Genomic DNA, 14,422 nt, shown 5'->3' with positions numbered 1-14,422 from the left:
TTTCCTTAAAGACTCTCCCAATAAGAACTTATTTGAGTTAGTAACACTATCATTCAACTTAATTCCCACTGTAAAGTTCCCCACTAGGGTAGCCAATTGCTCACAAACAGCCATTGATAATATCTTTATAGAAAAGTCCAATGAACAAAATTATATTACAAAACCAATAGTCAATGGCCTCTCAGACCATGACATGCAGTTCCTTCTGTTAAATGTTAATACTGAACAAGATATAAAATCTGTTAAATCTGAGCTCAAGAGGGTAATCAATAAGCCAAAAATTGATTATTTTAGGACACTCCTCAGAGACATTCACTGGACTGATGTTTACAGTGCTCATGGCATGAATGAAAAATATAACACTTTTGCTAATAAAGTGCTTACCTTATTCGAACACTGTTTCCCCCCAAAACTTACCAAGGTTAGAGCAAAGTCTACAAAGAAGCCATGGATTACTCAAGGAATAAGGGTATCTTGTAAAACAAAAAGAAAACTGTATCTGTCAGTCCGAAAAAGTTTCGATGTTGATGCTATAGCACATTACAAGAAATACTGCAAAATATTAAAGACTGTAATATGGACATCAAAGCAAATATATTACAAGGAAAAGATGTCATATCATATAATAAAATAAAGATAATATGGGATATAGTGAAGGAGGAGACCGGTTGAACCAGACAAGAAGAGGAACAAATAGTATTAAGAGTAAATGATACATTGGTGACAGATGTGTATAGTGCTGCAGAACTTTTTAACAAACATTTTATAACTGTTACTGAAAACATGGGGTTGTCAGGTTCAGTAGATGCTGCTATGGAATACCTCAGACCAGACATTTCAAGTAACTTCCATAATATGAATTTGACTCTCACTACCCCAGCATAAATAATGTCCATCATAAAATCTTTAAAATCAAAAACATCTAGTGGATATGATGAAATATCAACAAAGTTAATTAAAGAATGTGATTCTGAGCTAAGTAACATGTTAAGCTATCTGTGTAACCGGTCATTTATCAGTGGAATATTTCCTGAATGGTTGAAATATGCTGAAGTTAAGCCACTGTTTAAGAAGGGAAATAAAGAATCAGAATTTCTGTCCAATTTCACTGTTGCCAGCAATCTCAAAAATGTACAGTAGGCTTTATAACCATCTCATCTCAAATAACATACTGTCAAAGTCACTGTATTTCTAAAGGGTTCTGATATTGAGAAGGCTATCTACACTTAACAGTGAAAATGTGCTTAATTCATTAGACAAAAAATTGCAGGCAACTGGTATATTTTGTGATCTGTAAAAGGCATTTGACTGTGTAAATCACAATATCCTTTTAAATAAATTAGAATATTATAGTGTAACAGAAAATGTTGCAAAATGGTTCAAATCTTATATCTCTGCCAGGAAAAAAAGGGTCTTATTAGGAAAGAGACATGTATCAGGCTATCAGGCATCATCCAACTGGGAACTAATTACATGGGTCCCACAAGGTTCATTTTGGGGCCCTTACTTTTTCTTGTGTGTATCAATGACCTTTCATCAGTGACGTTACCAGATGCCAAGTTCGTTTTGTTTGCTAATGATACAAACATTGCAATAAATAGCAAATCAAGTGTAGTCTTAGAAAGATCAGCCAACAAAATATTTGTGGACATTAATCGCTGGTTCCTAGCCAATTCTTTGTCACTGAACTCTGAAAAAACACACTACATGCAGTTCAGAACTTGTAAGGGGTGTCCCACGAGTATATGCCTAACATACAATGACAAGCAGATAGAAGAAGTGGACAGTGTTACATTCTTGGGATTACAGCTTGATAATAAATTCAACTGGGAGGAGCACACCACAGAACTGCTGAAGCGTCTTAACAAATCTCTATTTGCAATGCAAATTGTGTCAGACATAGGGGATATAAAAATGAAAAATCTGGCATACTATGCTTACTTTCATTCCATAATGTCATATGGGATTATTTTTTGGGGTAATTCATCAAGCCAAGCTAAAGTTTTCCGGGCACAAAAATGTGCAGTAAGAGTTATATGTGGTGTGAACTCAAGAACATCCTGCAGAAGCCTGTTTAGGGAACTAGGGATACTAACTACTGCTTCCCAATATATTTATTCCTTAATGAAATTTGTCATTAAAAATATATCACTTGTTCAGACCAACAGCTTAGTTTATGGAATCAATACTAGAAATAAGAATAATCTTCACAAGGATTTAAAGTCACTTAGTCTTTTACAAAAAGGTGTGCATTATTCAGGAACACACATTTTCAATAACTTGCCAGCAGCCATAAAAAGCTTAACAACCAATGAAATTCAGTTTAAGAGAAGCCTAAAGGATTTATTGATGGCCAACTCCTTCTACTCCATTGATGAATTTCTCAGTAAAACCAACTAATATAACTTCTGCACAATTTCAGGGCAGTAATGTGTTCATTGTAAATATGTGTGTGTGTGTGTGTGTGTGTGTGTGTGTGTGTGTAAGTACAATCTAACTTCTGCACAATTTCTGTGCAGTAATGTCTTCATTGTATTATAGTAGTTGTATTACACATTTATTACGTTATAAATAAATAAAAAAACTTTTTTATTTTAAATTCAGTGCATTAGTATTTGTAAAATGACTCTTTCATATAGTGTTCATTAAAAAATGATGATCATTCCACTTGGGACCTATGGAATGGTACATTAGCTTATTTGTTTTAGTTGTAAATATTTGTCATGTATTGTTGTTTTTCTGACATGTTCTACATCCTGGAGGACCTCCTCACTATGGATCAATTGGAATGAAAGTAAATCTAATATAATCTAATCTAAGGTAAAAGGGTAGATTTCGGGAAAGTCACCCAGAACTGCAGGTCAGGGGTGACTTACCAGACAGGATGAGAAGGAAAGACTGATTGTTGGGGACTGTACTGGACAAGACCTAGAAGGTGGAAAACAGGATAATATGCAAGACAGAAATTACTGCTTAAACAACATGCATGCATTAATAAGAGTGGAAAGCTTAGTACATTGTATGAAACGCTGATGGGAGGGGGTGGTAAGAAAATGAAAGACATAGGAAACTGAAATGGAGTGAAGAAAGGAGCAGTTACTGTGAAGAAATGCTGAGACAGAAGAAATTAACGTAATTAAGGCCAGGTGGGTGGCAAGAACCAAACACATGCTGTAGCACTAGTTCCCACACGTGTAGTTCTGAGAAAGTGTTGTTTGGGGGAAGAATCCAGATGGCACGTTTGGTGAAACAGGCACTGAGGTCATGGTTGTAATGTTGTAGCTTTGATAGTGTATGTTTTGCCAGTTACAGGGCTGGTATAGGTGGTGGTGGTGGGAGGGTGCATAGGGTAAGTCTTGCAGTGGGGATGGTCATAGGGGTAGGAGGTATATGGTGGGGAGATGAGTGTGGAAGGAACATATGGTCTGACAAGAATATTACGGATATTAGGAGGGCAGTGGAAAGCTATTCTAGGTGTGGTGTGCAAAATCTCAGACAGAATGGATCTCATTTCAGGGCATGATTTTAGGAAGTCATAGCCTTGTTGAAATAGCTGATTAATGCATTCCAGACCAGGATACTGTGTGATAAGTGGTGTGCTCTGAAGTTGTTTTTTTGGCAGGATCAGCAGTACCAGGATTGGATGTGATGGCCTGGGAAATCTCCATTTGAACTAGGCTGGTGAATTATGTCCAGTGAAAGCTGAGGTGAGAATGGTGGTATACTGCTGTAAGGAGTCTGCATCTGAACAAATACATTTGCCTCGAATGGGAGGGAATGTTTGACAGGCAGAGGATGGCAACCGTCCAAATGTAAGTACTGTTGTTTCTGAGTAGGTTTGATGTAGACAGAAGAGCGTAGCTGGCCTTCGGTGAGGGTGAAATCAACATCAAGGAAACTGGCACAGGATTTGGAATAGGACTATGTGAAATTTAATTGGGGGAAGGTGTTCAGAGATTACAAGAATTTTAACAGGTGAGCCTGAAAATGAGTCCATATGGCAAATATGTCATCCATGTATGTAAACCAAACCAAGGGCTGAAGATTTATGGATCCCAGGAAAGCCCCCTGAAAAGGTTGGCATAGGAAGGAGCCATCCTGGTCTGTTTGTATGTCTGCCCCTCAAAGGTGAAGTAGCTGTTGGAAAGTACGAAGTTGATAAAGGTGAGTGACATGGATGTCCCTAGCTTTGGAATCAGGTGGGTGCTGATTGAGGAAATGTTCAGCAGCAGACAGACCATGTACATGGGGGATGTTGGTATAGAGAGAGGTGGCATCAGTGGTGACAAGCAAGTTGTGTGGTGGGAGTGAGACAGAGACAGATTTCAGATGATCTAGGAAATGGTTGATATCTTTGATATAGGAGGGAAGTCTTATGTCTTTCATTTTATTACCTGTCTATTTTTCACCACCCCACTTCCACCTCTGTTACGTACAATGCACTAAGCTTTACTCTTTTATGAACTCATGCACAATGTTCAAGTAGTAATCTCTGTCTTGCATTTTACCCTGTCTTCCACCTTTTAGGTTCAGGTTTTCAAATTTATCTGGTGCAGTCCCTGACAATCAGTCTTTCCTTCTCATCCTGTCTGGTAAGTCTCCCCCGACCTGCAGTTCTGGGTTACTTTCCTGAAATCTTTCCCCTTTTTTAGACCTCTTCAGTCCTTTTCCTTCACCCCTCTTCCTTCTCCTTCAACTCTTCTGCCTGAAGAAGCAGTCACTGGCTCCGAAATGTTGCCTAATTAACCTTCTTCTATGTGTGTGTTCTCCCGTCGCTTGGTGAGTAGATTATTTATGTATCCAGTTATATTATTTTGGGATATACAGTGCTGCTCATCAAAATTATGACAGCTGTATCACTGTGGCTGGATAAAAGATTATTTTATTGATTACATAGGGACTGTTCTGTAAGTAGTTAATTTTTTAAAACACTGTAGCAACATTTCACAGTACACACTGCTGTTGATGAAACCCGTAATATGCAATCACGAGGTAGACTGTATATCTGGAATTTAATAGAACATTTTCGTGTCACTGTGCTCATTGTATGGCAAGCACTCATTCTTCTTTGCAGGCAACAACGTATAGGAATGCTTGGAAATGTAATCAATTAATGCATCCAGTCATTTTAAAACAGTCAGTAACATTTTGTCTCTGGGAATATACTGTGAATCAAATCCAGATTGTCATCTGATGATGAAGTAGGCTCTAGGCACATGTTGTGACTAATTAATAGTTAATGACTGGTCATGGTGTGTATATTTTCATTCCATAAGATGAAGAGCAGCACATTCATAGATGCAGGGGAGAGATTCAGAAATTCAGGAGTCCAGATAAATGGAAACTAGCAATGGGATTATGAAGAAGGAGTGTATACATACTGATGCAAAGAACTGGTGTGAAAGATATACTACAAGTAAAAAAAAAAAAAAAAAATAAAATAAAAAAATTAGTACATCCTTTTGCAGGTTTAAAATTCACTCAAGATTTATTGCAGCAACAGTGCATAAGGAGTACATGAAATGATTGTATTTACAGACCAATAGCACAAGTGTTTTTGAGGTATCAGATATTGACCCATAATCAAAAACCCATGTTAGTATGTGGTATAGTCTCCATGGGCAGCAATGCAGGCACTGACTCTGGCATCCAGTTGATCATGAAGAAGGTGAATACTGTCCTGGGATATGTTTTTCCACAGCTGCTTGACCTTTTCACATATTTTTGTAAGAACTGTTGATCGATGAGTCAGACGAGTCTCTTATCGTTTGATCATATCCCAGATGTGCGTGGTTGGAGACAAGTCCAGAGATTGCACTCAGCATGTGGGTGAGCATTATCCTGTTGGGACAACACTTCACCTTCCTATTGCAATAATAGCAAAAAGTGGGTCTCACAACATTCTGCACATACTTAGCTAGCACTGTTTAGCGTCCCCTCCATAAATGCCAAAGGTGAACGAGAGTTGTAGCTTATTGCTCCTCAGACCAAAAAGCCAGGAGTGGAGCCAATGTGCTTGAACAAATACACTGTGCTAGTCAGTGCTCTGATGATCTATGTCATACATGCAAATGACCATCACTTGCATGCAGACAGAATCTCCTTTCATTGCTGAGGACCTCAGTACTCCATTCCATTTTCCAAGTGACCCTTTGATGGCACCAGTTGAGCCATGCGTGTTGATGCTGTGGCGTGAGTGGAAGATGGGGTAGAGGTGTGCATGCTCATAGTCCCACTGCTAATAGTGAGTTTGCAACATTTTATGTTGACATGTCTGGTCTCACAAGCCCTCTTATCTGTGCTGTGGTAGTTGTATGAACTGCCATTACTGCCCTTTACAATATAATGGTCATAGAGGGTGTCTTGCTGCATGGACATCCAGAATCTTGTATATGGACATGGGATTTTCATGTGATCACTCATACCAGCATCGTTGCACAACTGACAAACGCGCGTCCAACTTGTGTTGCAATTCTGTAAGAGGACCACCACTCAGAAGGTCACAATTTGACCTTTGTAGCATGGTTGCCAGGTTGCTTCACCCGTGTGCATGACATTGAGTCTTATGGCTGTGAACGTTCTTTATTAAAGTGCAGACACAGATAGTGCTCTGGTAGCTATGCCATTGTGCCATCTATTGATGGATGATGTTGAAACCATTATCAGTACATCTACCATCCCTCACGTGGCATATGATGTCATCAGATCAAATTCGATGTTGTCTTTCCCGGTGTACTAATTTTTTTTCCCAGCAGTTTAGTATTTGGTGCTTGTTTCATATGTGTTATTAAAAACAAATTGGCACATTGAATGATGCAGGGTAGATAAATGAATTACAGAAAAATGAAGTACACGTTAGGTAATCCTAATGTCAAGCAATGTGTGAACTTGATTTGACCAGTTGAGTTCATCTTGAAATTTGAGGTGTAGACAAAAAGTTTTTTCCTGCAGTCCTTATACACATTGAAAACCTCATGCCATAATACCCTAGCACACTTATTTGAAGCTAAAACCATTGTGAGTATCTCAGTAATTTGTTTTCCCCATTTGAAAGGGATCAACTCTGCAACAATCCATGCTGAATTGGTGGCAATCTACAGTAATGATGCACCACCATATGGCACAGTGGGTAGATGTCAGAGATGCCTACAAGTGGTCAAACAAGTCTCAGTGAAGAAGATCAAAGTAGCAAGTCATTTCTCAGTGAAGAACTGGGAATCACAACAGAAGTGGAGACCCTGGTACTTGAAGACCAGCATATTGTGATCATGTTGGTAGTGAAAAAGTGAAATCAGTCATAGATAGGTTTTTAGCATCTAGAACGACAGTTTGAGTATGAAAAAAAAATTTGCTGCCTGCTGTATTCTACTACTGCTCACATCCATCAAAGCCTGTCAAATCAGGGCAATAGTGGAATTGTTGCAACTGTTTTAGGGCAGTCTGTGGATGACTTCTTTAACCACCTAGTCATTGTGGATGAAATCTGAATGTATTACTATAATCTATAGACAAAGGAGGAAGACAAGCAGTGGAAACATGTCTCATCATCACTGCCAAAAAAGGCAATAATCTTACCATCAGAAGGCAAGGTTTTGCTGACTGTGTTTTTGGGATTGCCATGGTATGGTGCTAACTGATTATGTTTATAAGGTGCAAACTGACACAGGAGCATGCTACCAAAATCTCCTGATAAGGGAGTGTTTTTGCTCCGCAAAACTGCCCCCCCCCCCCCCCTCCCTTCCCACTGCCACACATGCTCCTGTATTTTTTTCTAACATGACACCCAGAAGCCAGTTTTTTGCAGGCATTGCTAAAATGGCAATGAGGTGATTTTTGAGGTGCAACATTTCTTGAACAGTCAAAATGCAGACTTCTAGAGCTAACCAATTCATACATTGTTGGGAAAAATTGTTGCACTGATATGCGAACATGTGGAGAAGGACTAAGACCATCACAAGTTTCATGGAAGCTGATTGGTTTCTTCGAGGTGACAATTAAAAATTTATGACTATCCCTCTACTCCATCACAAGGACAAATTTCTTTGAGTCTTAGTAAATTGGAAACTTGTACATTCATGGTTTAGCAGTTTCCAAGCTGTTCACTGTCGCAAATAACTGTACCTGTGTAAACATGATTTTTTTTAGAAATTTCAGTTAGAAAAATATGCTTTTAACAGAACATTCCATGTCTTGAATAATATGTGAAAGCACTTGATTCCTCACATTCTTAGAATATGAACAATACAAGATTTTCTGGACAACATACATGGTTTTTTAGCTACTCATAATAAAGCCTATTTGCCCTCGTGGCCATGGTAAAAACTGAAGTTTGTCTTAAAAAGCCTATGGTGGAGAGCTGCTCAGGAGTATAGATTCATGTACAATGAATTGTATTACTGTCGATTCTTCTTCAAAACTTCTTTGAAGAAGAACACTGTCTGAAAGTTTAGCAGTGCTTTTATTTTTTAAATTTAGTTATCTGCCTCTTAGTTGCTCCAAGAAAGTGGTTACCTTTACCACTACCATCATTTGTATTACATGCATGACTTTCAGTTATCATATAAATTTATAGCGCATTCAGGTTTGCTTCCTAAATGTAGTGGCTGTGTACCTTTTTATTAATTAAAGTAATTTAGTTGTGTATAAAGGACACATTTGAAGACAATATGAAATATGGATACAATGAAATACAAGACAACAGAATCCAGGAAAAATAAACTTGAATTGGCCTTCGAATCGACAAAAGAGACATGTAACAAGAAATCCCTTTCTTGGGTTTCCAAAATTAAACATTACAAAACAGTTCTCAAGCCAGAAGCATAGTAATGCAATGGAAACACCTAACCAGACAGAAAAATTAGAATTAAAAGAAAGAAAAATGTTAAAAAGTTCCAGGATGATAAAATAGTATAAATCAAGAATGAAACTGTCTACAAAAGAATGAAAACTCTCAGATACCATGCAAAAAAGGAGACAAAATTTTTATGGTCATCTCAGAATGAACTGTAATAGACTAACTAAATGAATTTTTGATTTTTTCTATAACCATCTAATGAAACATAGTTAGTTTATGGAAATAGAAAAAGAACTAAGATAATTAAAAATAACAGGAAAGGTTTTACTCTATAGAACAGCTCAGATAAGTACTAAAAATGAAAAAATAAGGTTCTGTGCCAAATTTAAAATGAAATCAAAACACATCATCTCTGAAGAGGAGAGAAGAAGGTGAGAGAGAATGAAGAGGTACTGCACACAAAGGAAGGAACAATACACAAAGAAATGACTGATTCATCATACTCCAAAGAAGGTGAAATAAAAAAGAAGAAGAGATAAGTTTACAGCATGACCCCTCTCATCATTTCAGTTAGTACAAAAGCAACCATCTGGTGCAGGCCAGATGGTACAGCACAAATTTAGGAACAGGGTACTGGGTCACATGTATTGTGGAACCAAGTACTAGCTTTAGCCAGGTGACAGAGGACATAGAGAATTTGTGCAAAGGTTTTGGCGAAGAGGATCAGGTTCTCGTAATAGGTGCAACAGGGAACAGCCTGGCTACGAACAGTAATTACAGCATTACAGGTGACATGGATGAAATAGGATGAGCAGTTTCACACACAAATGAGTTTTGTGAATATCCTGCAGCACAATGACCAGCCCTGGTTTAACGCTGCTGTGAACCGTGTGAACACTGAGTTGAGCAGGTTGCTTCCGACGAAGGGGAATCTCATATGAGTGCTGTGCCAGTTGCTACAGTCTGGAATGAGGATATACTAGAAATGGCCTGTGCTTAAATAGGAGAGGGAAAGATAGGTTGGCTGAGCATCATGCAAATAATATACAGGAGCCATGATCACGTGAACCAAGATTCCTGTGGTTACTGGCGTCAGAGGGGCACCTTTTTTGTTTCAAGCTGTTAATAGATTAAATATTAGATTTTTAGCTAATTATAGTAGTTAATAGTCTTTGTGACCTCAGTGTAGATTTTCTAAAGGATTCTGATAGGATAATTGATCTGGAAACCTTATTTGGATCCCACAATTTGATCCCGGTAATAAATTTTCCAACACATTTGGATAAAGACAGTAGGACCCAGTTGATAATGTTTTATTTGGTGAAGCTCAAAGCTAGAAAATAACTGTTTACCCAATAACAAATGCTCTCAGTGATGATGATGCACAGTTAGTTAGGATAAATAACTTAGTGCCTTACAGTATGGATACTCCTCAGTGGAAATTATAGTAATTAATGACTCCAGGACACATGTTTTGAAGAAAAATTTACAAGAGATGAACTGGGATGAAATTTATTATGAACCAAATACTCAATATAAAGTATAATCTAGTCCATGATAAATTCATAACACTGTTTGAAAATAGCTTTCTGCATAAGCTAATGAGAAAGGATATTAAACAGCCCTGTAAAAAACCATGGATCCCTAGGGATTAAAGTATAAGGGGCATTCAAATGAATCCCGGTCACTAGCATAAAGTAATGGTAATGATTTTATTAACTCAAAAATGTAAACATACTCAAAAATAGTCGCCAAAACTGTTGGCATATTTATGCCATTGTGACACTAGCTGGTCGATTCCATCCTTGAAGAAGCTAGTAGGTTGCTGTTGTATCCAAGTGAGGACCCAGTCACACACTTCGTCATCTGTTCTGAATCAGTGTCTGCAAGTAGCCTGTTTTAGAGGTCCAAACACATGAAAATCACATGGTGAAAGGTTGCGACTGTACAGTGGATGTCCCAGCATTTTCCACCGAAACTGTCATCTCCACTGCATTGGCCGTGTGTGGGCAGGCATTATCATGCAGCAGGATAGTGCCATTGGATAACATGCCTCTGTGTTTTGACTTAATAGCTCATCTAAGGTTCTATAAAGTGGCTTGATAATGCTGAGCACTGATGGTGGTTCCTGTTCCAGGAAGTCAACAAGCAGTGGGCCTTTGTGGTCAAAAAAAGGAGGACATCATGACCTTATCAGAATTGGTGAGCACGACCTTCGATTTCTTTGGAGGTGGTGAAGTCGCATGTTTCCACCACTTGCTCTGACACTTGCCTTCTGGTTCAAAATGGTGACACCAAGTTTTGTCACCTGTGACAATATGTGACAGAAAGTTGTATTCCTCCACGTGATAATGTTGCAGATGATTCATAGACAGCACTATTTGAGTATTGAGCTGTTCGATGGTCAGTTGGTGGAGAACCCATTGCACACAGATTTTTTAAAAGTTTGAGTGTTGATGCATTATGGTGTGGACGGTGCCCCTGCTAATACCTAGTATCTGATGGATCTTGTCCATGGTGATTCTGTGGTTGTCCAAGGCTAAAGCAATCACTTCCACAACCATTTACAGCCTGATGACACGATGAGCCTGTCCAGGATGAGCATCATCTTACAGTGCCTCGTGCTCCTCAAGGAATCGTTTGTGCCATTCCACAAAACTTGAATGTGTCAGACTGTACTCACTGTACACAGCCTTCATCCGTTGATATATTTCACGGCCTCCAACTCCCTCCACCGCCAAAAATCGAATACCTCCACATTGTTCCTGCTTACTCGTCTGCATGTTCGATAGTGGACAATAACTTGTGTGACCACCTTATCTTCAGCATGAAACCACACTGGCGCTACGCCACATCAAATGGTGCACAGAAGTCAGTCTCTCTATCAATAGAAGTCGCCATAAACCCGCAGTTAAGTGGTGCCACCTTATGTGTAAGGCAAAGGTAGACTTAGTGACCAGGTTTCATATGTATGAACCTCATATATTGTGAAAAGAAAAGGGAAATGTATCTGTTGGCAAGAACAAGTAGAGATACTAATGTAGTTGCACACTACTAACAGTACTCAAAATTACTAAGGAAGGTTATGTAAGAATCAAGGAACATGAAAATAATATCAGAAATCAATAATTCCAACAGCAGACTTAAGGCTGTTATGACAAGCAGCCACTGAACTGGACAACATCACTATTGAACAGAATGGATGGGCTATAAATGATGAGTCACAGATAGCAAATATATTAAATAATCATTTCCTAAATATAGTAGAAAACATAGGGACAAACAGCTAAAGAGAAAAATCACAGCAGTATGTTAAGGAAGTAACACCTTCTGAAATTAAGAAAATCATACATTCTCTCAAAAATAAAAGCTTTGTGGTTGATGGTGTTTCCAATAGAGTACTAAAGATTTGTTCTCCTATGGAAATGGAAATGAGCATTTGGCGTCATTGGCCGGGAGGCCCCTTGCAGGGCAGGTCTGGTCACCTTGGTGCAGGTCTTATTACATTCAACACCACATTGGGCGACCTGCGTGCTGGATGGGGATGAAATGATGATGAAGACAGCACAACACCTAGTCCCTGAGTGGAGAAAATCCCCGACACAGCCAGGAATCGAACCCAGGCCCATAGGACGGCAATCCGTCACGCTGACCACTCAGCTGTTGGGGCGGACTGGTCTCCTATTATAAACCCAGTCTTATCTGAAATATGTAATGCATTACTAACTCTCAGCAGTTTTCCAGATAGACTGAAATATACTGTTATTAAGCTTCTCTTTAAGAAAAGCAGTAAGAGAGATCTCAAGAACCACTGACCTGTTTCACTGCTGTCATCATTTTCAAAAAAAATTGAGAAGGTGATGTATTCTGGAAAAGTATCTCACCTTGGAAACAATAATATCCTCATCAAACCACAGTTTGGGTTTCAAAAAGCTTGTTCTACTGAGAATGGCATTTACATGTTCACCCACCAAATTAAGCAAGCATTAAATAATAAAATAGTTACCTATCTCAGGCATTTCACTGTGTGAACCATAGTATTCTCCTAGATAAATTGAAGTTTTATGGGACTGATGGTATAGCTAACCAAGGGATAATATCATATTTAACCAAAACAATGCAGAAAGTTGTATTTAGCAATTCAACAAATACAGTCTGGGGATTGAGTTCTGACTGGGGAGAAATGACATATGGGGCCCACACAGCTCAGTCTTAGGGCTGCTGTTGTTCCTAATATATGTAGACAATCTTCCATCTAATATACAACAAGCAGAATTAGTTCTCTTTGCAGATGATGCTAGTATTATAATCAATCCAAGCGTACATACAGAAACTGAAGAAATAGTAAACAATATTCTCAAAAGTATCACTGGTTGTCTACAAATAGTCTCCCCCTCAATTTAAAAAAGACACATTATATTCAGATATGCCCATCTAGGGGTACTATATCAATAATAAGTGTAACAGATGGTGAGGAAATAGTAAATAGGCTGGAAACTTTAAATTCTTAGGTGTCCGTAGTGATGAGACTTTAAACTGGAAAAAGCATATTTTGGAACTCCTAAAATAACTTAATTTAGTCACAATTGCACTTAGAATAATTGAAAATCTTGGGAATAGACAAATCATTAAGTTAACAATTTTGCATATTTTCATTAAATAATGTCATTTGAAATAATATTCTTGCGTAACTCATCTTAAAGAAAAAAATACTTCATTGTTTTAAAAAATACTGCAAGAACAATATGTGGTGCTCACCCACAAATGTTTTGTAGACATCTGTTTCAAGAGTTGGGCAATCTGACTACTGCTTCACAGTATATTTATTTCCTCATGGAGTTTATTGTAAATAATCCACTATAGTTCAAAGAGACCAATGATGTACACAATACAATACCAGAAGGGAAAGTGACATTTAGTAGTCCACATTAAGATTGTCTTTAGCACAAAAAGGGGTGCACAATGCTACAACAAAAATTTTTGATCACTTATCCAGTGATATAAAATGTCTGAGAGACAGCTAAGTAAAATTTGAAAACAAACTGAAAAAGTTTCTCCTTGACAACTCCTATTCCATAGAAGAATTTCTATTATAGTAATGTGTAAAAGGTGGTGGGTAAGAATTACTAACTCACATCTGTAACCATATTTACAAATTAATTTGTGATTTGAATGTAAAATGACTTGTTCCGCATCATTATGATTTGTGATGCAGAATGATCCATGGAACAAGAAAGTAACTAACAACTAACACTTTGTGATTTTATGTATAATGGTGTGTGCAAAATGAGAAATGGACTGCCCTGAAAAAATATGGACTTGTCTTTGTAATACAAGAAGTTGCTTTTCAGCAGAAATAATAGAAAACTATGATTGAAGATGAATGAGACTTTTTAAAAATGTGATAATCTAAATTCTATGGAGTTTATGGCAATGAAATATAGTTTCAAGTTGAAAACAATGACTGCTATTGACTGTATCATCACTTCATAGCAATATTTTCACAGGGTTGCTACTGTACAAGATATTTCCAGAGATACTACCCACTGCAAATGAAATCAAAATGGACAATCTCAATTGTGGCTGCACCACCACCATTGCAAACAGTAGCAGGTAACTTATTCTGTC

The 14,422-nt window shown here is 38.0% G+C and overlaps 1 protein-coding gene across 1 annotated transcript in view; it reads left to right on the top strand.

The window, feature by feature from the left end:
- LOC126175733 (putative aldehyde dehydrogenase DhaS) overlaps positions 1 to 14,422 on the top strand; it is a 197,973-nt gene that overhangs the window by 170,259 nt on the left and 13,292 nt on the right. Inside the window, exon 10 of the mRNA XM_049922681.1 lies at positions 14,302 to 14,407. Within this exon, the coding sequence (XP_049778638.1) occupies positions 14,302 to 14,407 (106 nt within the window). The remainder of the gene's footprint in view (positions 1 to 14,301; positions 14,408 to 14,422) is intronic.

The sequence above is a fragment of the Schistocerca cancellata genome, chromosome 3 (genome assembly GCF_023864275.1).
Source record: "Schistocerca cancellata isolate TAMUIC-IGC-003103 chromosome 3, iqSchCanc2.1, whole genome shotgun sequence".
Taxonomy (NCBI): Eukaryota; Metazoa; Arthropoda; class Insecta; order Orthoptera; family Acrididae; genus Schistocerca; species Schistocerca cancellata.
Note: the sequence above shows the minus strand (reverse complement) of the source record. Positions and strands in the feature narration are given on the sequence as shown.